This window comes from Schistocerca piceifrons, chromosome X (genome assembly GCF_021461385.2).
Source record: "Schistocerca piceifrons isolate TAMUIC-IGC-003096 chromosome X, iqSchPice1.1, whole genome shotgun sequence".
In the NCBI taxonomy this organism is placed as follows: Eukaryota; Metazoa; Arthropoda; class Insecta; order Orthoptera; family Acrididae; genus Schistocerca; species Schistocerca piceifrons.
In genome coordinates this window covers 54,645,677-54,670,272 of record NC_060149.1, presented here as the reverse complement: position 1 = coordinate 54,670,272, position 24,596 = coordinate 54,645,677, and the positions used below count along the sequence as shown (strand labels likewise).

The window sequence follows — 24,596 nt, the reverse complement described above, 5'->3', positions numbered from 1 at the left end:
CCATTTTCTGAACTGCTCATTCCATGCTATTCAGAAATAAGTAGTTGTTTAACAAACAAAGCCTTGTTTTTATTTTCATATGTTGCACGTAAAGTCTTCCTAGCTACAAAGTTTTATATAATACACTCTCCATATACGTAAGTACAACTGCAATTTATGAACTTGCGTATTTCGAGGGTTCGTATTTTACCATGACACATTTCCGCTGAGCCTGAACAGGAAAAATCGCAACGAACTTAAGGATACTTTTCTTTTTCAAATGGTGGTTACAGGCAGTGACCCTAACAGCCATAAACACTAGACAAAATTGAACTATGGTTACTTTTTTCGTACGAAATGAACACAGCGTAATTTTTAAATTAATATTTCTAAACGTTGTTTCCATGAAAACGACATTAAACATTTTCTCATTCAGTGTTAAAATTTTCTATAAATTAACAAATTAAGGATCACATCAGACGACTAATACAAACTTTAAGCATAATAAAAGGTCCCTTTGACAAAAATCTAACGAATTTATAAATATAATTTCAGATATGACAGATCACAGAACATTGATCTGATCAGGTTGAGAACAAATCAAAAATTTTGTAGAATTACTACTCTTCTAGAATTCCCAGTATTCTGCTACGGAATGTGTGGAGTCAATTTCAAAAGTACTGCCAGCCCAACGATGCAGTTTAACCGTGTATGTGGGCGACGACTCATTATGATTCGTTACATGACTGGAGTCCACGTTTACAGAACATTACGACGGGAATCACATCAAAACCACAACTAATACTGCGAAATTATACTCATAATACCTGCCTCGCATTATTTTGTCACCGCTGAGTCGAAAAACCGAAGTCAAATTTGACTAAAAACCAGTCATTTCCATAGCACAAGTTGTAAAATCAAAGTTTTGAAAATTTTCTCTTTTTTAAAATAATTCCATAATGTCAAAAACGATAAGTGTGAGACAGAATTATTTTAACTGCAAATTAATTTCACGGATGTAGGGTGCTGACTCGCGTTCTGCCTATCGTAAACGAATGCTAATTCCCTTTGCACATCAGCGACTGCGTAAGCGACGCCCGTGATAGGAATGTCTTTGGCTGGCTTTGCAATGTTTGCACGATGGCTTCCGGGAAATGTATGCTTAGGAGAATCCGGCTGGTACAGTATCGAGCACGCCATAAAGTCACCCTGGATACATAACTTGGCGAGTTAATGCAGATGTGTTATAACCGCACCCCGCACAACTTCACCACCTATCGCTGGAGGCGTCCTGTTGGCATACAAAGACCACTCACTAAAAGAAGTTAACTAGTAGTGCGCACAGTTCTACTAACCAAAAAAGTTTTAATTTAGAAGAGAGTACTGCTTTCTGCAGCAGCCAAAATCTCATCTCAGGCAAAGGAACATCTTTCGCCGAAAAACATTTGTTTGCCTTTTACTGCAGCTGAATAGTTTTGTCAGTAGTAGTAAAGAGCGGGAAAGATTATTTGGCAGTAACACTAAACCGTCGCAATAGAACTCTGCGAGTGAAACATTTTGTTTTAAGTGAAGTTACAGGAAAATTGCGCTACCACTGTTGTAACATATGTTTAATTTGAAATGATAAGGCCGACGTCCATTATACGAGTCTTTTGTTATGAGTTATCTCCCGCGTGCATTGTCCAATACTCCTACCACCATGCGGGTTTCCATTATCTGATTATTCCTTGGCTCTGTTTTCGCGAATGAATATCTTGATTAAATCTTTTATTCGTACTTAGTGTAGCAGAAGCTCGCCTATTTGTCATGAAATAACGGAACCTTATCTTGTCTGACAAATGTTTCTGCGTATCATACCAGAATATTACGATTCATTGAGCCATCAATTTGATTCACGAAACCAAATTAAATGAATAGAATTTGAAATGAGGACGCTCTTATTTTATTATTGATTTTAAAAGCCGTTGTCACTTCTTTTACCTGTGAAGTGAATAATTCTGCCAACTGTCGAATGTTAATGTATTGTAAGAAGTTTCATGAATTATCGCAAACTGTGTGCTAAGGATATGCGAAATAGATATTTTTCTTTCACATATTGAATTATGAAGGACACAAGTGATAACACGTATTATGAAGACAGTGTTGGGCCTCCCGTACGAGACATAGGTGATCTCACGTAGTTTTCTGCTAATGCAAAAGTAAATCCACAAGGATGAACCGCGGAAGCACTCAGCTTGGAAAAATAAGAATAAAATGGACCTATAGTTGTCCGAAATACGCAGAATATAAATAATAATTTACCGACGACTAATTCAATTAGTCGTTATCACCATCTTTATACGAATACAGTCTGCGATCCTCCGTTGTTGTTCGTTAATACCACGATTTAGCCGGCCGCGGTGGTCTAGCGGTTCTAGGCGCTCAGTCCGGAACCGCGCGGCTGCTACGGTCGCAGGTTCGAATCCTGCCTCGGGCATGGATGTGTGTAATGTCCTTAGGTTAGTTAGGTTTAAGTAGTTCTAAGTTCTAGGGGACTGATAACCATAGATGTTAAGTCCCATAGTGCTCAGAGCCATTTGAACCGTTTTTGAACCACGATTTATTTTTCTTAATTACTTGTATTTCGAGGGATGAAAATTCAATGCAGAGAACAAATGGTGAACTACGAGCATATATCAGACATACACAAAATCACGATGATCTTGCATTTCTGTCGCGAAGCAAACATAACACATTAAAGGAGTTTATTTCCATATAGTGTACAGCTGTTTTCATCATACACACAAATTTAGAGAGTCCTTTCGCCGGTGTGTCGACTGCACTACTTAGGCACATCCACGATAAGAACATTGACCGTGAAAGCCTAGTTTCCGGGTTCGATTCACACAGTTTTAATCTGCCATCAAGTTCCAGAGATTGGTTTGGTCGGTCCAGAGGTCAGCGAAACGTGTGCTAGTGATAGGACGGAACTAATTCATCATCTCAAATTAAAACAGCTGTTTATAATAGTGTATTAAAAATTATTTACGTGTAAGTTTGTAACATCAATAACGCGTAGTTTCTGGGCAAGAAAATCAAAACCTTTTATGGAGCTACTGTTGCAATTAAAATAATTAAAATAGTATGCCGTGAAGTTACTACAACAGCTGATACTAACTTGTCTGACAGTGACGTCATTAGATGCGGGGTAGAGGGGCATTTTGTCAGCACACCGCTCTCAGGGTACGTCGTTGCGTTTCTTGATGTTGGAATCGTTACTGTTCGGTCGAATAGATCCTGATTTGACTTCACGAGGAAGAGCGCACCCCGATCCAGTCATCCCACTGAAGAAAAATCACTGGCAGTACCAGGAATCGCACCAGGGTCCGCGAATGGCAGTCAGTGGCACTGGTCAGTCAGCTACGGAAGCCGGCATCATAGGGGCTAGTCCCAGAAAAATTAAAGTCTCCGATTCTCTTCTAAAATATCTATCTCCTCTTAGAGACATTCAGTCTTACGATTTTCTTGTTGAAAAGTACTCTATCAATTTAATGGAGTAGGTAGTTACGCTGCACACCGGATTAGTATAATCTGCTACTGCAGTGAAATCTCGTCATTCCAGGACAGGCGAACACTAAAGGGCGCCTAGGAAAGGGTCAGAGAACTTTGTCTCCAACAGAAGTTGCTTCCGTAAACAGGGTGTTAAAAATAAATATCTCATGTTTTGAGGGGTGGCAGTATGAACCAGAACACGATAAAGTCCTGTAAACATGGGCTGTAAAATACATGCCTTAAGAGATATGAGCATTTGTTCACCTTCGCAACTGTGAAATTTATCTGTTGTACTGCAAGCTCTTTGTTTTCCATATTATGAGAGGTGGTAGTATGGACTAAAACAAGAAAAATGTCCAGTAAACATGGGCTGTAAAATGCATGACATCACTGCGATATGCACTTGCTCAGCAGAAAAGATGTGTTTAGAAGTAGCGCAGATGAACAAGCGCTCATAGCTCTTAAAGTATGTATTCTAGAGCGGCTGTTTACTGGGAATTTATGGAAATAAATATGGAATACTGTTTTAACACCCTTTAAACACTAAAAAAATTGGTTCAAATGGCTCTGAGCACTATGGGACTTAACTTCTGAGGTCATCAGTCCCCTAGAACTTAGAACTACTTAAACCTAACTAACCTAAGGACATCACACACATCCATGCCCGAGGCAGGATTCGAACCTGCGACCGTAGCGGTCGCGCGGTTCCAGACTGTAGCGCCTAGAACTGCTCGGCCACTCCGGCCGGCTAAACACTAAAAGTCAAGTTAACTATCGGTTATAAAAGTTGTGATAAAAATACGAAATTATCTAGAGTATCATCTAAATTGCCCGCCCGGTTAGCCGTGCGGTCTAACGCACAGCTTTCCGGATGGGAAGGAGCGCCTGGTCCCCTGCACTGATCCGCACGGCGGACTTGTGCCGAGGTCCGGTGAGCCGGCCAGTCTGTGGATGGTTTTTAGGCGGTTTTCCATCTGCCTCGGCTGGTTCCCCTTATTCTGCCTCTGCTACACTATGTCATCGATTGCTGCGCAAACAAATTCTCCACGTACGCGCACTCCACCATTACTCTACCACGCAAACATAGGGGTTACACTCGTCTGGTGTGAGACGTTTCCTGCGGGGGGGGGGGGGGGGGAGGGGGAGAGGGGGAGGAACCACCAGGGGTCGAAGGGACAATAACCCTGAAAGAGTGGTTCGGTGTGGGACGGTGGAAGGGTGAAGTGGACTGCGGTAGTCGTATGGTTGTGGACCACTGCGGCTGCGGCGGGGACGGAGCCTCTTCGTCGTTTCTAGGCCCCCGGTTAACATACAATACAAAACAATACAGCATCTAAATTAGTAAAGCAGAAAAGATGACTGAAAATAGGATGAGCCAGCCGTCTTACAACATACTAAAATGGAGTCCATTCAGTACAAAACTTCGAAAGATTTTCCGCACTCATCTGGTCGTCATGTACGAGAGTATGCTGAAAAGTAATGCCTCCGAATTTTTTATGTGATACCTCTTCATGCTTTTTAAATAAATTAAACGTTATTACCATTCTTCATGTCTACATAGTTATTGCTCACGTTTATCACCCCGACAACGCACACGTTATTCACAACGAGAGACCAGTTTCTTGATACCGTCACTGTAGAACGTTTGACTTTTGGGTGGAACCACAACCTGACCGCTTCATCACTATCGAAGTGAAGTCCTCGAAGATGTTCTTTAAGTTTTGAAAACAGATGAATAACGGATGAGGCCACGTCGAGACTGTATGGAGGATGATCGAGGATAGTCAAACCAAGACGCTGGATTGTTGCAGATGTAGCAGCGCTCGTGTATGTCCTGGCATTGTCAGCTGAAGTAGAGGGTGCTCCACTTGTGGACGAACTCTTCAAATTAAAGCTCGATCACAGCACGCTGTTTCTCACGAACCGATACACACTGAGGTGACAAAAGTCATGGGACACCTCTCAATTTCCATCTAATGATTCAACGGACGAAACGCCTTTATTTTAAATAGTACAATAGCTCAGACACGGACAATGCAGCCATTCCCGCTTTGTTGATCACCGTGAACTGTCTATTAAAAATATTATGAGCGATTATTTGCCGACGAATACTTGGCCATTCCATAAAGACAACCATCTCGAACTGTGGGACAGTGTTGGGAGGTGCTTGCCTACCTATTGTACGTCTCTAAGGGGATCCCACACACGTTTAAGGTGGATAGGTGTCTGGAAAGCATGACGGCCAAAGAATTCGAGTGACATTCTCATCTCTTTGAATTCCATCCATCAAATAAGCTCTTCTAGTAAGACATTTTTGTTCCGTAAAAAGCCAATAGAAACACATCGCACAGTACAAGGCTGGAAGATCTCCTGGAACCGTTTTAGATTAAAGGGAAGACCTTCTGTGTCAGTGTTGATTTCAGTGCACGACGACACTTCGCCACGACGGTATAGGAAGATTGGCGCATGTGCGATTGTTTATCTTTGCAGCCCAACACGTCTCCGTGGTTAAAGTCGTCAATTTTGTAACTCGGCATTAAATTACGTCTCCTCAGATTAAAAAAAAGACTGTATTCGCTGTTCCCTCACCCACGGCTTCTGTCCACTCCTCGTATTCTGTCGAAACGGTGTCGTATTATTAATGGGAAAAGACCGCTAACGCATGCCTGTGCTCTAGCGCTCGACTCAGAGGTAGACGGTTCGGATTCTGGTGGTGGAAGAAGTTGTCATCACCAGTATGTGGCCGGAAATGGGAGGAGAAGATCGTTGAGTTGCTAAGCGGCAGACTTCCCGCCAATGTCTCGTGAAGTGAGGACATGCAACACAGTTGATAGAACGTTAGGCTTAACATGCTGTCGATGATGAGATGATTAGAGACTGAACACAGGTTCTGCTTTGGGAAGGAACATGGCCGTCCCTTCTTGAAGGAATCATTCTAGCATTTGCTTTAAATGATTTAGGGTACCCACCGACAACCCAAGTCGTAATGGCCGGACAGTTGTCTTGAAACACGAGTCCACCTTGCACGGTTACATTGTCGACGGATGTCCGTCTTTCGCCGCCTTGCTGTTGTTCGACAGCAGAAAGCTGTGTGCCGGCCTCGGGTTCCCTTCGCTCATCGCCTGACAGCGACCCAATGGCACGTTATACAGAAAACACTTTGCCATTAGGAGGCTGAACCTGTTCCTCGATGTCTCTCAGCCTTTCTTTGCGGGGGTGGGGTGGGGGGGTGGGAGAGGGAATTATATTTGATCTGTTTGCATAGATCTTAGTTATTAAGAGAATTAGGAACAGATTATGTTTTCATTCTCCTTCCTTTGCTGCCTACGTAGCTCTCTGTCATTTGAGTCGCATCCTGTTGAGTATTCCGATGGCCTGTGATCAGTCGGTAATTACAGCCTCTGTGTGTGGTTGCGAGTGGACTACCTGGTCCTGATATTCTTGGAATACATCTCCATATTTAGAAACGAGACCGAAATTGTGGTGTTACACTTTAATCACTGTAATAGGGTATTCTTTGTCACATGGTGACTGGCCAATTTTTATGTATCACATTTCACAGTTTGATAAATCACGCGACTAAGACACTACGTTAGCTTTACTCTTGTTTAGGAGGTCTTACACACCATGGGTGCGCGGGAGCCACCCCGTATTTCGGCAACCATGTGTTCGTCCAATGAGAGCAGTACGATCATACAATTTACCGGTAAAACGTATTCATTGGCAGAGTAGGGGCTAAATGAGCGAGAGCCACTGACAGTTTGCGTCACCTGTGACTGTTGTTCGCTAGTGGAAATAATCAGAGGTGTCTAGGTTACTTTTGGTTCTGTGAATTGCAACTTGAGTTAGTAAAGACCGTTATTCGAACAATATGACGGCCAATAACCGCACGCGAAGGGACACCTTATAAGCCGGCCGGAGTGGCCGTGCGGTTCTAGACGCTATAGTCTTGAACCGAGCGACCGCTACGGTCGCAGGTTCGAATCCTGCCTCGGGCATGGATGTGTGTGATGTCCTTAGGTTAGTTAGGTTTAATTAGTTCTAAGTTCTAGGCGACTGATGACCTCAGAAGTTAAGTCGCATAGTGCGCAGAGCCATTTGAACCATTTGAACACATCATAGCTAGAGAACTGAATGATTAGCGAACATGAATTATAGGGGCGACTGACTCGACATTTACCAAGCGTCGACGGGGCTGTATACAAGAGACAAAAGAGAATGGAACTATTTTCTGTAACCAATCTCACTGAGAGGGACCACAAAGGTAGGCCACTGTCAAGGTGAGGACAGCAAGAAATGGCAAACATACTGCTAAGTAGACGTCTGTAATGGTGAGATGAGAAAGCGGCACCACAAAAGCAGTTTTAACCGTTGTCCATCGTCTTAGTGAAATTATCATTTTCCGAATGAGGGACTATATTAAAAAATAACATTTAATTGAAAGCATGACATTCCCTACTGATCATAAAGTAATACCTTCTAGTTCTTGCTCCATAAACGCAGGCGTATGCAGTCGATCTTCTAATATAATTTGCACATAAAATGATTTTGTAATATACACTCTAAACCACAAAACGACCCACCACGAAGAAGTTACCGGAATGGGGCGGTAATCGCTAGATGTGATGTACATGTATGGACAGAAATATGATTAGAATTTTAGAAAAACTGAATGATTTATCCACGAGAAAGAGCTTCACAAACTGAGCAATTCAATAACGCGTTTGTCCAATTCTGGTGGGCGACCGTCAGGTTGATACGCCCCCACCGTCTGGAGCGGCTCCAGACAAGTCTTCTGCCATTATTTTCATTACCTGGAGTATAATTGTCTTCAGTGATGAGTACCGCTTCCAACTGAACTCGAATGACCAACGAAGCCGCGCGGGATTAGCCGAGCGGTCTCAGACGTTGCAGTCATGGCCTGTGCGGCTGGTCCCGGATGAGGTTCGAGTCCTCCAGTCCTCCCTCGGGCATGGGTGTGTGTGTTTGTCCTTAGGATAATTTAGGTTAAGTAGTTTGTAAGCTTAGGGACTGATGACCTTAGCAGTTAAGTCCCATAAGATTTCACACACATTTGAATTTTTTAATTTGACCAACGAAGACGTGTCTGGAGACGCCCCGAACAGCGGTCGCCCACCATATGGCCCAACAACCAGTAGTGACGGTCTGGGGTTCCGTTTCATTTCATAGCAGGAGTCCTTTGGTTGTCATCTGCGGCAGCTTTACAGCACAGCGGTACGTTGACGATATTCTATGCCCCGTTTTGTTGTCCTTCACAGCAAGCCATCTTGGGCTTACAGATCAGCAAGATAATGCCCGCCTGCATACAGTGAGAGTTTCTACTGCTTGCTTTCGAGCTTGCAATACCCTACCTTGGCGACCAAGGTATCCGGATCTCTTCCATATTGGGAAAGTTTGGGGCATTATGTGAACAGGCCTCCAACCAGCTCTGGATTTTGACCATGTAACGCCCCAATTGGACAGAATTTGGAGCGATATCTCTCAGGCGGACATCCGACAACTCCATCAATCAATGGGACGCCGAATAACCGCTTGCGTAAGAGCAACAGGTGGACCAACGCCTTAAGGATGTTCTCAATTTGTAACTCTCTGCTGGCCGCTGGTGGCCGAGCGGCTCTAAGCCCTTCAGTCTAGAACCGCGCGATCGCTACGGTCGCAGGTTCGAATCCTGCCTCGGGCATGGATGTGTGTGATGTCCTTAGGTTGGTTAGGTTTAAGTAGTTGTAAGTTCTAGGGTACTGATGACCTGAGATGTTAAGTCCCATAGTGCTCAGAGCCATTTTTTTGTAACTCTCTTTCTCAATCGTCCAATTTTTCTGAATGTGTAATCCTTTGTTTGTCTGTATATATACATCACCTCTACCGATTTCCGTCCCATTTGGATAATTCCTTCGTGGTGCTTAATTTTTTTCCCTTAGAGCGTATTTGCTGCAGACTGTTCAGTCTGATTAAGTCTCTAAAAACTGTAGGATCTATGAGGTTATTGGTCCCTGTCAAACACAGGACATCGTGAACAGTTGACACATCTAAGGCGAGTTGAACGGCCACTTTCCTCTTTTACAGTAATACTGAGTATTTTAACCCAAGTCGTCACAGATAAAATATTTTTGTCACGATGAATCAACATATCTTTACTGATTCTCTATTTATCTCGGTCAATTACGGCGTCTCGTGGGGTACCCGATTCTTGTCGAGCGTGGATTGCCTACCGCTGCAGTTACAACAGGCGTCTCACCTGTCTTCATGATCGTATATGGAAAGTGACTCTTCAACTGGAAAAAGCACAAAGCGCTAGTGAAACTCTGCTCAACATGGTAAAAAGGCCAACAAAAACGGCATCCAAACTTCAAATTCATTACATCCGAAGTGCTCCAGGCGACACGTGTCGTTTGACTGACTGCTGACTGTTCCACAACGCGTGTGTGGCGGACGGTACTTCTGGTACCACTAACTAATCCCCCCTTCCCTGCTCCAATCGTGAATGATACGTGGGAAGAGTAATTGTCGGTATGCCTCTGTATTAGCTCTAATTTTTTTAATTTCCTCGTCGTGCTCATTTCGTGAGATGTAGACGAAACGTGACGCTCTTCGTTGGATCTTCTGTGTCCCTTCTGCCAGTCCTATCTGGTAAGGGTCCCAGATTGATGAACAACACTCCAGAATCGAAGCCACTTCCTTCGTGTATCAGTTACACTTTCCTGAGGTTCTTCTTATGAATCTTAGTCTGGCACCTGATTTTCCTACTATTTGTTTGATGTGGTCATTCTATTTAAGGTCGCTCTGCATAACTGACCCTAGATATTTTGCGGTAGGTGCTGTTTACAGCAGTTTCTTGTCAGTAGTGTGGTTGAACAATAGCGGATTTCTTTTGCTATGAATGCGCAGTATGCCACATGTACTTACGTTCAGGCTCAACTGCCAGAGCTTGCACCATTCATCAGTCCTCTGCAGGTCACTCTGCAAATATAAACTTCTGGTGTTGCTACTTCCTTATAGACAATCGCAACATCTGCGAACACTCTTAAACAACTTCTGACACTTTCTTCTAGATCATTTGTTGTTACTGAAAACACTAAAGGGTCGTATCACTCTTCTTTTGGTTACTCAGAAAATTACCTTTACATATATCGATTTAGTTCCTTTAAGAGCGATGTGTTGAGATCTATCTGCAAGGAAATCTTGAATTCAGTCGCCAATCTGACCTGATACTCGATAATCTGATACTCTACAAAAGCATCCGATTACAATTTTTGACCGGTCTTTGATGCTTAACATCACCCAGATTAATTCACATTCGAGATGTTTGATAACTTCGCTAGATATTACCGCGTTCTCTACCGCAATAAATACGCCGGCATTATTGGCGATTAAATTATCATATCGATAAATATTCCAACCTGAACTTAGGATTTCGTTACTGTTCACTTGCGGTTTCAACCAACTCTCTGTTCATAATACTGTCTGGGCATTATAACCTTCAATAAGGGATACAAGGCTGGCCGTTGTGGCCGAGCGGTTCTAGGCGCTTCAGTCTGGAACCGCGTAACTGCTACGGTCGTAGGTTTGAATCCTACCTTGGGCACGGATGTGTGTGATATCCTTAGGTTAGTTAGGTTTAAGTAGTTCTATGTTCTAGGGGACTGATGACGTCAGATGTTAAGTCCCATAGTGGTCAGAGCCACTTGAACCATTTGAAGAGAGACAAATTCTGGGAGCTTTCCTTGGATACTCCTGCTGTTGACTAATATCATATCATCGTTTTCTGTAACTGATCTGCATGGACGAGCATTCTAGGAGAACATCGTGGCTGATGTAACTTCGATTTTGTCAGGCAATTCATATCTGATCCTAAGGGAGGTTTCTCTAACCAAAATATGCCGATATGCAAGCCACACGTACTCCACTACCCTAGTAGCTGCTTCCTGCATGTAGTGCATGTCCGACATTTTACGGGGAACTCTTCAGGTCTCCACACGAAACGTCACAGAGTTATCTGGCCTCTGGTTTAGACCCTCCACTCTGCTCCAAATCAAAGCGCCACAACCGACCCTGGGTACGTCGCTGCAAATACTCAACTAGCATGCAGCCCACGTACGGTGCTGGCTGCCTTCCCAAATCTGACATCTGCTGAAAGAAAGCAGGGAATGGCCTCAGAACTCAAGCGGAGGCATCATTCGTGCCAACATGTACCACTATTTGCAGCCGACTGCGCCTACTGCGATAGATAGCCGCCCACATAGCCTCCGCCACGTCGCTAAAGAGACTCCCCGGAAAACATACCGAGTGCACACTGGCATTCTTTCCCGCCCTGCATGCTATTTCCCTGTCTCCATTACCCACCTAACATTGGAGCTCCCAATGACTAATACACCCACCCTCTGCACTTCTCCGAACTGCGTAGAAAAATTCGCCGCTGGTACAACAGGAGAGGCATCCCGTATTGGCTCATAAGTATTACCTAGTACCTGTTGTTAAGGCGTAAGAAGCCAACCGAGCGGTCCGCTCCACCTTTCGCTTTCCGCCTATTGGCACGCGAACCCACCACTGTCCGCCACACTCTGTCGAGTAAGGACGGACCACTCGGATGTTGTGTGTCGGAAGACGCAGCGACAACCAGGACACTAGGGAGTCCAACGGTACCACACGTGTCACAGGTCTTGTATCGTCTGTCTGTAGCAACGACGAATGAGAGACAGTGGCGTGGACATCCCCGGAAGAGTTTCCATACGCCAACGCATCAGCTCGCTTATTTATGTCTCAGCTCAGTGCCGCTCAGCCCCGTCAACAATCATCGCCAAAGATGACAGTAACGTCTCTCCACCCAACCAGTGGTTCATAAATTATGTTCGACAGAATTCTGCATATAAGTTTATACTCAGCTGTACTCTGTGAGAAGAGACTGGCATCTTGTTCTCTTATATGTGAGACATTAGTACCGAGTGACAGTAATAAATAGTCAAGATATTCCTATGGACACGAATGGTAACACAGTATTTCCTCTTGTTCTTGTTATAATAAAGTGGTCCAATATTTTATGAGTTATAATATCATCTGCCCCATCCAGGAGTAAAGTTAAGAACCCACCAGCGTGCCGACGAGTGTTATTTTTTAGGCTACTACGGATCTTATCACTGGCGCCCAGTTGTCGCCGCAGCTTTGAGTAGCAGCCAGGAGCCTGGTGACTGTGGCCAACGCAGCTTCCAGCTGTTTACAGACAGCAGTCAATTCTTCTTATGTCCGCTCACAAAAACCAAAGTCCCTGGCCATATAGTACTGTGAAAAAAAAGTTTAATAAGATCTCAAAAAAATACAAGCAAAACAACCAGCAGTTAGAAAGTACTAAAAGACCTCCGCGAAAGAGATAATTACCAAACTGTGGGGTTACTGAGGTTGGAATGTACGCAAAGCGTAACGAGGAGAATACAGAAACACTAAAATCTGCCCTGCACAGTTCTCACTATAGCCTGAGCCCGCAAGAGCCGCAAACTCTTAAAAACAAATATCTCAACTGATAATATATGTATCAACAGTTACTTGTACTTTTTACTGGGAACTATTCTTCCGCAAAATCTGCTGCAGGAAATAAATATGCAAACTCCAAAGTACTGATCTAAACTGTATGCTGTGTCCTAACACGAGGTTTAAAAGTTGTCACGTGACGTGGTGCTTCTGGTGGCTGTAAAAATACATAGGAAGCCGCCTCGTGTAAGAATACGCACAAGATTTTCACAAAAGCAAAAACTTGAAGTAAGTCGGTAAGCGATAGTCTACACAGTAAACTACACAAAAATGGTTCAAATGGCTCTGAGCACTATGGGACTTAACTGCTGAGGTCATTAGTCCCCTAGAACTTAGAACTACTTAAACCTAACTAACCTAAGGACATCACACACATCCATGCCCGAGGCAGGATTCGAACCTGCGACCGTAGCGGTCGCGCGGTTCCAGACTGTAGCGCCTAGAACCGCTCGGCCACCCCGGCTGGCAGTAAACTACACAGTTACAGTTCTCGTCTTCACAGAAGTACGTGAAAAAAAAGTAAATTACTGTGTATCAGCCAACAACTAAAGCTGCTAGCGCTGAAGGGGCGTTTCCCTCGGCTCGGCGTCTGCCACTGCATTTTATCTATTCCTCCTTCTGTATTCATTATTAATAATAAAGCAAGTATCTTACAGATGCTACAAAATATCGTGACGTGTATCGTCACTAAATCACTCTACATTAGAACTTTTTAATTTTTCGCGTGAACTGAGAACTTAAAATACAACCCAGCCAAGTCTTTTATTGACGTGAAAACACCTGTTCACTCTTTATTAGAACGTTCTTGTATGGAAAAACACCGTCAGATTTGAATAGCTAATAACTAAGAGAGAAATAATGTGTAAATAATGCCTAAACCCACAACGGATAGATCGTGTCTGTACGTGCTAGTCGCGCAGTATTTGTTTTGCCTGTGCTCTCATTGTACCAGTATAGCGGCATGCACGTAATTGCTACTTACCAGCTTTGTGTGAAGTTATAAATGGCCTTACGGTTAGCTAGGAGCACGATTTGGGTGTCACTGTGAAGAGCTTGCATAGCGCCAAGAGACCCAAAGTAACGCAACAAAAATTTTCGACGGAATATAAATGAAATTCGGTATTAAATTTAAATTTACAAAATAATGAAAGATGACGTCTCATACGCTCGGAATTATAGAAAACGCAAGTCAGAGGAAAGTTCTCGTCAGAAGGAATCCCAGTGAAGAGAGAAACGGGAAAGCTGCTGCAGCGCCGAAAGGGAAATGGAAAAACGGCGCAAAGCGATTACGTAGCTGATCCATCGGGCATGCGGCCGGGGACAGTCCAGGCTTGTGATTTATAGGCTCAGTAACCATTATTCTACTCAATGTATCCACTGTATTAAAGAGATTTTTAATTATATTACATATCCCTATGACACGCTTGTTATGATTTTATTTCGACGTTTTCACGAAAAATCTACGGCGCGGACACGAATTGTGCACATTTTTTTTTTCTTTTAATTTGTTACAGGCGACGGCTATACGGCCGCCCGAAGCCATACACTATACTGGACGCTGTTGGTTTCAGTCTGTACTGGAATTTTCCTCGAAGATCTTTCAAAAAATTTTCAAATGTGTGTGAAATCTTATGGCACTTAACTGCTACCGTTATCAATCCCTAAGCTTACAAACTACTTGTGGTGTCACCGCCAGACACCACACTCGCTAGGTGGTAGCCTTTAAATCGGCCGCGGTCCATTAGTATACGCCGGACCCGCGTGTCGCCACTGTCAGTAATTGCAGACCGAGCCCACCACACGGCAGGTCTAGAGAGACGTACTAGCACTCGCCCCAGTTGTACAGCCGACTTTGCTAGCGACGCCACACTGACAAATACGCTCTCAGTTGCCGAGACGATAATTAGCATAGCCTTCAGCTACATTTGCTACGACCTAGCAAGGCGCCGTATTCAATTGATATTGAGATTCTATTAATGTATCATGAAGAGCGATGTTCTACAATTATGGATTAAAGTTAAGTATTCCAGAAGCTACGTACTTTTCTTTATAGCATTCATTACTTATCCTGTTTCAGACCTCACGCCAGCCTGGGTGAGTTTAAGCGCGTGCCTTTCGGCTTCCTCTCATTGTGTCTAGGCTGTCTTGTCTAGACACAACACCACTTAAGCTAAATTATCCTAAGGACAAACACACACACCCATGCCCGAGGGAGGACTCGAACCTCCGCCGGGATCAGCCGCACAGTCCATGACTGCTGCCCCCTAGACCGCTCGGCTAATCCCGCGCGGCGATGCTCTTTCAACGCGAGCCTATTTTCTGTTGCTAGATGCAAAAGAAAAAAAAAATCTCTGCTGCTGAAGAAAACGTCACTGGAACAACTGACTGCATGTGCAGCCATGCGTAGCCGTAGGACTGGGTACACACTGGTAGCGTCTGTGCTGAAAGGCGCCGGACAGGTGCGGCAGCAGAAGCCGCGGCCGCGATCGGCTACAGCCAGCGCTCCTGTTCCCTGGCTCACGGCCCCTGTTCGCTGCCCGCATGCCGCCGCTTCATTATTGTCTGGCACAAAGGCCGCCCGCCCCTCCGACAAGTTTCACGTGCGCCCGTCAAGACTGGCTTCTCAATAACGCCGCCCTGCAGTCCTAAAACGCTCAAACACCCTAGTTACTGAAACTCTGACGACTACTCTAAGCTAACTCAATTCCACGGGTTCTCATTTTTCTTGTAGGCCGTAACAGTTTTAGCTAAGGGAATCGTAAAGCAAATTACATCTCCAGTCACTAATTCGTCATTCCATCTAAACACGATTAACATATTCAGTACCCCCTAACGCGTTGCTCCTCTGATCTGTAAGCATAAAGCATCCTGCACAATGTATTATAAAATCTCCAAGTCATTTGACGCTTGTCTCGTCATTCTACTGCGTTGCCTTTGCAGGCTACAGTGCCAGATAACGGTTACGCTTGTACACTACACTGCTCGAAACCTGCAAGAGAACTGACGCATTGTTATGGTGCATTAGCAACGATGGATACTTGGCGTAGCACGTTAAGAAGATTCCCCTAAAAACCAGAAGCAGTAAACCGTCTAGAAACTGAGTGAGAACCTGCAAAGGGCCGAGAAACGGATAGAAAATTTTTGTTCTACGTAGTTATCCTTCTGTCTGTTACTTAAAAATAGACAGTATTTATAGCAAAATTGGACTTTTCAATGTTTAATTCGGATTTTATTCGAAAATTGTTGATTTCTAACGTGAAACACAGATACGTTGTAGTAAAAATAAAGATATTAGTAGATTCATCACATAGCGCTAGAAAATACTACTTTCTCAACAAAAGGGTAAAATAAAAAGAAAAAACAGCAAAACAAAAAAATTTCAAATATTGCTTCAATATTTCGTCGAGCTTACATAAAATATTCATAAACAGCTTTCGTATTTCTCAACAATATCAAGACACTCTTGCCTTTGATCATGATGAAGCAACTATTGATCGCAAAACAATGACAATAGCTGTATATATGTTTATGTAAATTGTACTTGTATCAAAATTAATTGCTTTGGTTACATAAAAGCGCAGAAGTTATGCGATCAACTAGTTTTCATTAGTTATAAAATACAGTTAATCTTCTGGTAGGATATAATATACACGGTGGACTAACTCTGAATGAAATACAGTTCTAAGTATGTGCAAAACAAACAAACAACTAAAAAAAAGGGAATCGTAGGCTTCCAGTTTCTCTCTTACAGATTCGTTTATGTTTTTCTCCCTTCAATACTACTAGTAATCCTACAATTTACTACGTCATTTATGTAGTGTACCAAACTACAGAAGGGCGGTGCGAATGGGCACTGGCTTGTTTGATTGGCGAGAGCGTGCAGTAGATGTATTGAAAAATCTTAACTGGCAGACACTCGAAGAAAGGCGCCATGAATCTCGTGGGAACCTGCTTAGCAAACGGCAGACTCTAAGTACTGGTTTTCAGGAACGAAACTGTCAATACTCTTCAATCCCCTTCACGTCGATCGCGAATATAAAATTTGATTAACAGAGCTCAGGTAAAGGCGTACAAACAGTCATGAGTCCGATGCTCCGTCGAGGAATAGACTGGGAACAGACTGCAATAGACAGTACAGTAAAACGTACGCTCTCCTACACGCTTCATATTGATTCGCGAGGAGTTTTCCAATGTTCTCAAGAAAGAATTGTCTCAGTAGAATTTTAAGAGACTGTCCATGACATGCACCCTTGGAAGAATATAGTGGAGTAGTAATTACAGCCGCATCATAAATGAGTTCAGGCAATGCATTCAGTCATGTACACAGCGTCCCAGGAGGAACGGTGAAGGGATATGACAGGAATGATCATTTGAAGCAAAAATGTCTAGTAAAAATGGGCTCCAAAGTGCAAAACTTAAGAGCTATGAGCACTACTTAAACATCTATATTGTGAAACAAATCTTTTCTACTGTGATCTCTTTGCTTTCCATATTTTTGGAAAATTGTCTAGTGAACATTGGCTGTAAAGTACGTACCCTAACAGCTGTGAGTACCTTTTCAGTTGAATATGTGTTTTACAATGGGGAAGATGAACAAGTGCTCATATTTCTGAAATATGCGCTTTAGAGCCCATGGTTAGTGGACCTTTTTTTCTTGTTTTGATCACTACTACGACCTCTCAAAATACATTAAGCAAAGAGCTTGCAGTAAAAGAGATTTACTTCACTGTATCGAAGATGAAGTGCTCATTGCTCTAAAGGGGTGCGTTTTGGAGCCCATGTTCACTAGATAGTTTTGCTTTGAATGATCGTTCTTGTCATATCGTTGAAGGTTGACCACCCCTCCTGTGACGCCCTGCATAATAGATGTACACTTGCCTGCTATGACCAGTCGAGCTTATAGCGCAATGGAACACGGCATAAGCATAATGCTGTGTTACAAATGTCACTGAAGATGAGGGCTGTTAAAAATTTTGTCTAGTCATCACAAATTGTTTTCTTTACTTTTCCCAAATCACTCCAGGCGAAAGTTTCGATTATTTTTTAAAGGCACAGTGCGTTTTCATCCCAATGGCTCAAAACACTGTCTATAATGACTCCGTTATTGACATAAATCATGGTTCAAATGGCTCTGAGCACTATGGGACTTAACTTCTAGGTCATCAGTCCCCTAGAATTTTAGAGCTACTTAAACATAACTAACCTAAGGACATCACACACATACATGCCCGAGGTGCCGGCCGGAGCGGCCGTGCGTTTCTAGGCGCTACAGTCTGGAGCCGAGCGACTGCTATGGTCGCAGGTTCGAATCCTGCCTCGGGCATGGCTGTGTGTGATGTCCTTAGGTTAGTTAGGTTTAAGTAGTTCTAAGTTCTAGGCGACTGATGACCTCAGAAGTGAAGTAGCATAGTGTTCAGAGCCATTTTAACCATGCCCGAGGCAGGATTCGAACCTGCGACCGTAGCGGTCGCGCGGTTCCAGACTGTAATGCCTAGAACCGCTCGGCCACTCCGGCTGGCCACAAATCATGAATCTACCTTTCCTTTTTTATTGGTGCAGTCTCACTAATTGTGAATATACACAGTGAATGAATCAGACTCTTTAGTTTAGATATACGAACTGTAACGCGTAAAAGTGCAGATATTGTGATCATTGTGCGACGGTCTACGGAATGGGACAGGGCTGCAAATGCTTCTACTTGCTGGCTCTCGAAGTCTAACTCCAGGATGATCTCTCATCCTTCCTGCTACCAGAAATGTGCGCTTTACACCTGTTAAAGTACATAAATAAAATACTCTCTATGCCGCTGACCGACAAGTACAAATATCAACTAGGTACAGTCTAGGAGGCTGAAGTCAAATGACGAAACGAATGCGTGTGTTAAGTTCATTAAAATTCACAAGGGATTATACATAATTAAAGATAGTTCACTAGTGTTATCTTCCAAACAGTTAAGTGCAATTTCAATTATTGCTCGACTCTCCAATAGCGATACTGAAGACGCTATAAATTTTAATAAAAGTTTTTGAATGCTGAAGATCATCGATTGATATTTAGCAAATCGATCAGTTCGCTAAAACACGCCCTAATCCCGATGATCTAAAGTTTCCCCGACACTGACGCGAGTTCCTAAGTATCGGATGCTACAAAATATTCAAAGTCCCGACTGGTTTAAACACAGTTAAAGCCCAGTGGCGCTGTTTCAGAATCAATCGCCTAAACGTGGTCTAAATAGTTACATTCAAATCTGACCGCATCAAAAAGTAAATCCCGTTGGTATCCCAAGACGCAGGTCGGAATGCTCAAAAATAAACAAGAGTCCCACAGTAGCGCTTCAACGCCTAAGTGTGGAGGCACTTGATTGGAAACAGACTCCCACAGCTATGATTTTGCAGCAAAGTCCAGTTTGCGTGCAGAAACAATCACCAAAAGACACAACGCGCGAGAAACACAAGTCCCTACTGTGTTCTACACCGAAAATATCCTAAGTCAGGATTCGTCGTGAAATATTCTATACTCCGTTTGCACGCACACGCGAAATTCAACTAAGTTTAACACCCCTCGAACCACAAAAATTATCACCAAAGTGTCGCATCGAATAACACAGGTCCGGCTTCGAAAAGGCACACAGAACTCCCGTCCTCGAGCTTTGTGTCAGCTCCGTTTAAATACCCTCTATCCGAAATTCCGCAAGCTACATCATGTAACTGCTTTCCATTGATCACCACTTCTTTGCAGAATTTTTTTACATAGAAGAGCAATCTTAGCTTTATTTGCACCATTATGTGTGCCCTCAAATTATCATCAAAACACATATTATACAAATTTGTTACTGCAATAGTTCGCCAAGAATTAATGTTTTAATGTTTTGTAATTATCTTTGCAGTGTGCGAAAATAGTTTTTGTCCATTTGTGCCACTAAATACGGATTTGAAGAGCTCTTTCTGATGCTCTGATCAGAGTTTACGTATAAAATAATTTTAAACAAATATGGGCAAAACTATGCAAAAATTATTAACGAAGACAACGTATCATAATAATTACAAATATCGCAAACTAATGAAGTTGAAATGTGTATAATGACACCCGAGTCGTACACAGCTTTGCTGTTCTGTGTCGTATTATTCGTTTTAGTTAATTATTAGCAATAAATCAATAAAATTGGTGTTTTACCAGTGAAATATTAATGCTGCAAATTACACAACTTGCTCTACTCTGTACCTGCTTTGATTCAAAAGCTATAAATTATTCTGTAAATTGCACATATTGCAGATTTGCTTATTTAATTTCTTTTGATATAAAACTCGTATAAATCGTATCAGCGTCTCGTCTGATTCGCCTAAACTCCTCTTTCATTTGCCGTATCGTACTTCGTTGTACTAATCTGCGTTTGTGTGTAACCAAAGCAAAAATGGATAAAGCACTATCTAAAAGCCGTGCGCTGGAACTGAGTTAACCTTCGTGACGTGACGTAACCGCCAGCTGAAGTCCACGTGGAGCGATCTGCCGCTGACCACTCGCTCGCCGCCGTCTTCCCGCTCTCGCCAGCTGCCTGGCTGAGTGGGCCTTACCGTTCGCCATGCGAGCGCCCTTAAAGCGCGACCCACAATCAAACTTCTCTCTCCAAATGACAACAGATGAGTGTCGTGTCACAATTGGTAACTTAACATATACGCACTTCAGTGTGTTAGTTGTTTTTCGTCTGCGTCTAATAGTCTTCTCTGAAACGCGTCACATAATTTATTACATGTTTCCTGCAAAACTGCACTACAAAGTGGACTGCGCCTGTCAGTATGATTAACCATCTTTCGACCACATGTCCAGACTTCTGCACCTGACCTGCTGTCCAGGAGAAAATAAGCATTAATGGCTTGCTCTTGGCGCATGTACGTGGAGTTACTAACCAACCTAAAAACACACTAATCCTAATACCAATGATTATTAGTCTGCAAATGAAGTAAATACCGATGTAATGTTGTTCAGTACACTGTCCTCAGTCACCAATAAAAATATCTGCACTTATAACTGTTGACTGATGAAAAATTTTCATTTCTCTATGAGAAAAGAAATCATTCGGCTTCAGCTATAAATACCCTGTATAGGAATAGTGTGATTATTCTGGCAAATACCATTATAACTATAACTGCTAATGTTGTCATATTCACTGTGTATTTCCTACGTATATAGAGTGAGACAGAACATCGTGTACGTACTCACGCAGATATTGAACTTAAAAAAGTGCTGTATATAATGATTAGTGGTAACAATCGAAAATGGTAGCTATAATGAAAATTTTCGTAACAGCTGACGGCGAAACACGATTTTCGATAAGTGACTGCTACAGATATGCTGCTTTTTTAAGCTTGATTCCATTCGATTTCGTGTAAAAAAGATACAATTATATCTGAGCAGATTTACCCTCTTTTATGAATCCTTAAGTTGCGTAATCTGATGAAGACCTTTATGTGTTTTTCGCCGATCTATCTGTAGTTCTCTCCCACTGACTCTTTCCCATGATATGTCGTGATTATCAACTGGATATTAGTTTAATATTAATTCCTTTCATTCTTTCTGTTTTGTCCCTGAAGTGGCCTGTGAGGATCAGTTTGGAAGTATGTAGCAGAGAGCTACTGGCAGAACTGAAGATGTATCGTTGGGCCATGAGTCGCGTCTGGATAGGAGATTTCACACGAAAAACATGGTCCGGCACTACGTTTTAATATGCTGGAAGTTCCAAAAGGGGGCACACTTTGCTGTAGAGTGAAATATTCATTCTGAAAACTGAAAGTATTTGCTAAACTGCTAGTCTGTTAAACGAAACACAGTAAAGGTTTTTTCATGCTATCAACTTCTTTCCCAAACTGCATCAATAATAATCGATTGAATGCCTCGCGGCAACAAGACTTGTGCGTGTTTACAGCCTCTGTCTGGTTCGCGCTAAATAATTCACCGCATACTTATAGCATGTAATTGTATGTACAGAAAAATTGTATGTAAGTGCCTTATTTTTCAGTAATCTATACCGTAACTTTTCTTTGAACGAGAAGAAAATATTATGAATTATAATTTTAACGTGCAAGTCTCAAACATTTTAACAGACAGATCTCAGCATACCTTAGAGGCAAATGAAAGTTAGGATTCCGCTTTATCCTCGCTTCAACATCATTACTGCATCGCAGCTTTAGTTTAATCTCTAATGGTTTCTGATAAATAGTTTATGGATATTTTACTTTCAAGTGTTTCTAAGGGACAATGATGTCCATCGGACACAACATTTCGGTGAGCAACCCTGGCGTCATCTTAAGGTGCGTTGACGAACTGACGTGTGGACTCTTCTGCCAATTTTGTATTAATTACACTGAAAAAATATGGGAGGCGAAATCATCTGAGATGCGGAGACATAAAATGACGTTAATTAAAATCGTTCAGAAATGCTGAACTTGCAATACAGTGAATATATCGCGACAAACGGAAACTTTGCAGCCATTTGCTACTTTCACAATCCTTTTGGAAGTCTTCCTGCTGCAGAGTTTGAAAATAACAGGAGGCAGAATCGGCAACAATGAAAATTCGATAGGGGTTTTCAGCCGTGCTTAGATAGTCCGACAGTGATGAAACTCGCTTGTAAAACGAGAAAGGAAATAAAATTAAAATGCGGACAATTGAGAGCCTAGTTATGAGAGTTCAATGGAGAGAAGACATTATTTTGTGTAATTTTCGACTTATTCTCTTTTTAAGATAAGGAAAAGAACATTTATTGTACATCTTGCCTCAGTTTTAACCTACACACAGTTTAGTTCACGAGAATATTGACAATTACGCTTGTCTACAACATATTTCAAAAAATCTCATATTTTCAACATAAATATCAAATGTTCGCTTTTTTATATCAAGATTTGAATTTATTTTAGGAGAATATAAATTTTGTGGAATCGGTTGCAATTTTGCTGCTTAATTTCTCTAATTTACGTCTAAAACCACTCAAAATAATACGAGCATATCGGCATATCACAGAGAATAATTTATCTGAGAAGAAAATAAAATTAATTTAGCTTTATTTAAAATAAATTCTGTTTCTTTGTGGATATGTACATTTACGCTGGAATCGTCACCTATTCAGGGCTCTATCTTTTTACTTTAACTAATTCGAATGACGTGTCAGTAATGATTACGCATTGTATCGATCCCATATTTGTACAACTGTGTAGCTCATCACAGCACAAACTTTTGCTTTGCAGGAAGACGGAGAACAAGCAGGACGAGTGCCTGGTGGCGCAGGAGAAGCTGCACCCGGTGTGCGCGCAGCGCGTCGACGGCCAGGCCATGCCCACCTGCCACTCTCTCGCCGAGCTGTGTCGCGAGCAGCGCAGCTGCAGGTACGGCTTCCCTCACCACCAGTCGAGTGCAGTTGTAAAACTACCGTAGACTAGCAACAGTAAGCGAGACTACGGTAGCTTTCCTAGCAGCTAACGTAGGTACTGGAATACTCTCTTTCAAATTCTGAAGGGGGCAGGTGTAAAATACAGGAAGCGAAAGGCTATTTACAATTTGTACAGAAACCAGATGGCAGTTATAAGAGTCGAGGGACATGAAAGGGAAGCAGTGGTTGGGAAGGGAGTGAGACAGGGTTGTAGCCTCTCCCCGATGTTGTCCAATCTGTAAATTGAGCAGGCAGTGAAGGAAACGAAAGAAAAATTCGGAGTAGGTATTAAAATCCATGGAGAAGAAATAGAAACTTTTAAGGTTCGCCGATGACATTGTAATTCTGTCAGAGACAGCACAGGACCTGGAAGGGCAGTTGAACGGAATGGACAGTGTCTTGGAAGGAGGATATAAGACGAACATCAACAAAAGCAAAACGAGGATAATGGAATGCAGTCGAATTGAGTCGGGTGTTGCTGAGGAAATTAGATTGGGAAATGAGACACTTAAAGTAGTAAAGGAGTTTTGCTATTTGGGGAGCAAAATAACTGATGATGGTCGAAGTAGAGAGGATATAAAATGCAGACTGGCAATGGCAAGGAAAGCGTTTCTGAAGAAGAGAAATTTTTTAACATCAAGTATAGATTTAAGTGTCAGAAAGTCGTTTCAGAAAGTATATGTATGGAGTGTAGCCATGTATGGAAGTGAAACATGGACGATAACTAGTTTGGACAAGAAGAGAATAGAAGCTTTCGAAATGTGGTGCTACAGAAGAATGCTGAAGATTAGATGGATAGATCACATAACTAATGAGGAGATACTGAATAGAATTGGGGAGAAGAGGAGTTTGTGGCACAACTTGACTAGAAGAAGGGATCGGTTGGCAGAACATGTTCTGAGGCATCAAGGGATCACCAATATAGTATTGGAGGGCAGAGTAGAGGGTAAAAATCGTAGAGGGAGACCAAGAGATGATTACACTAAGCAGATTCAGTAGGATGTAGGCTGCAGTACATACTGGGAGATGAAGAAGCTTGCACAGGATAGAGTAGCATGGAGAGCGACATCAAACCAGTCTCAGGACTGAAGACTACAACAACAACAAACGTAGGTAATGTCATTCC

General features: G+C 42.6%; 1 protein-coding gene across 1 annotated transcript in view; it reads left to right on the top strand.

Annotated features, from left to right (window-relative positions):
• LOC124722173 overlaps nucleotides 1-24,596 on the top strand; it is a 294,914-nt gene that overhangs the window by 31,591 nt on the left and 238,727 nt on the right. The window contains exon 3 of the mRNA XM_047247374.1: nucleotides 23,289-23,426. Coding sequence (XP_047103330.1) covers nucleotides 23,289-23,426 — 138 coding nt within the window. The remainder of the gene's footprint in view (nucleotides 1-23,288; nucleotides 23,427-24,596) is intronic.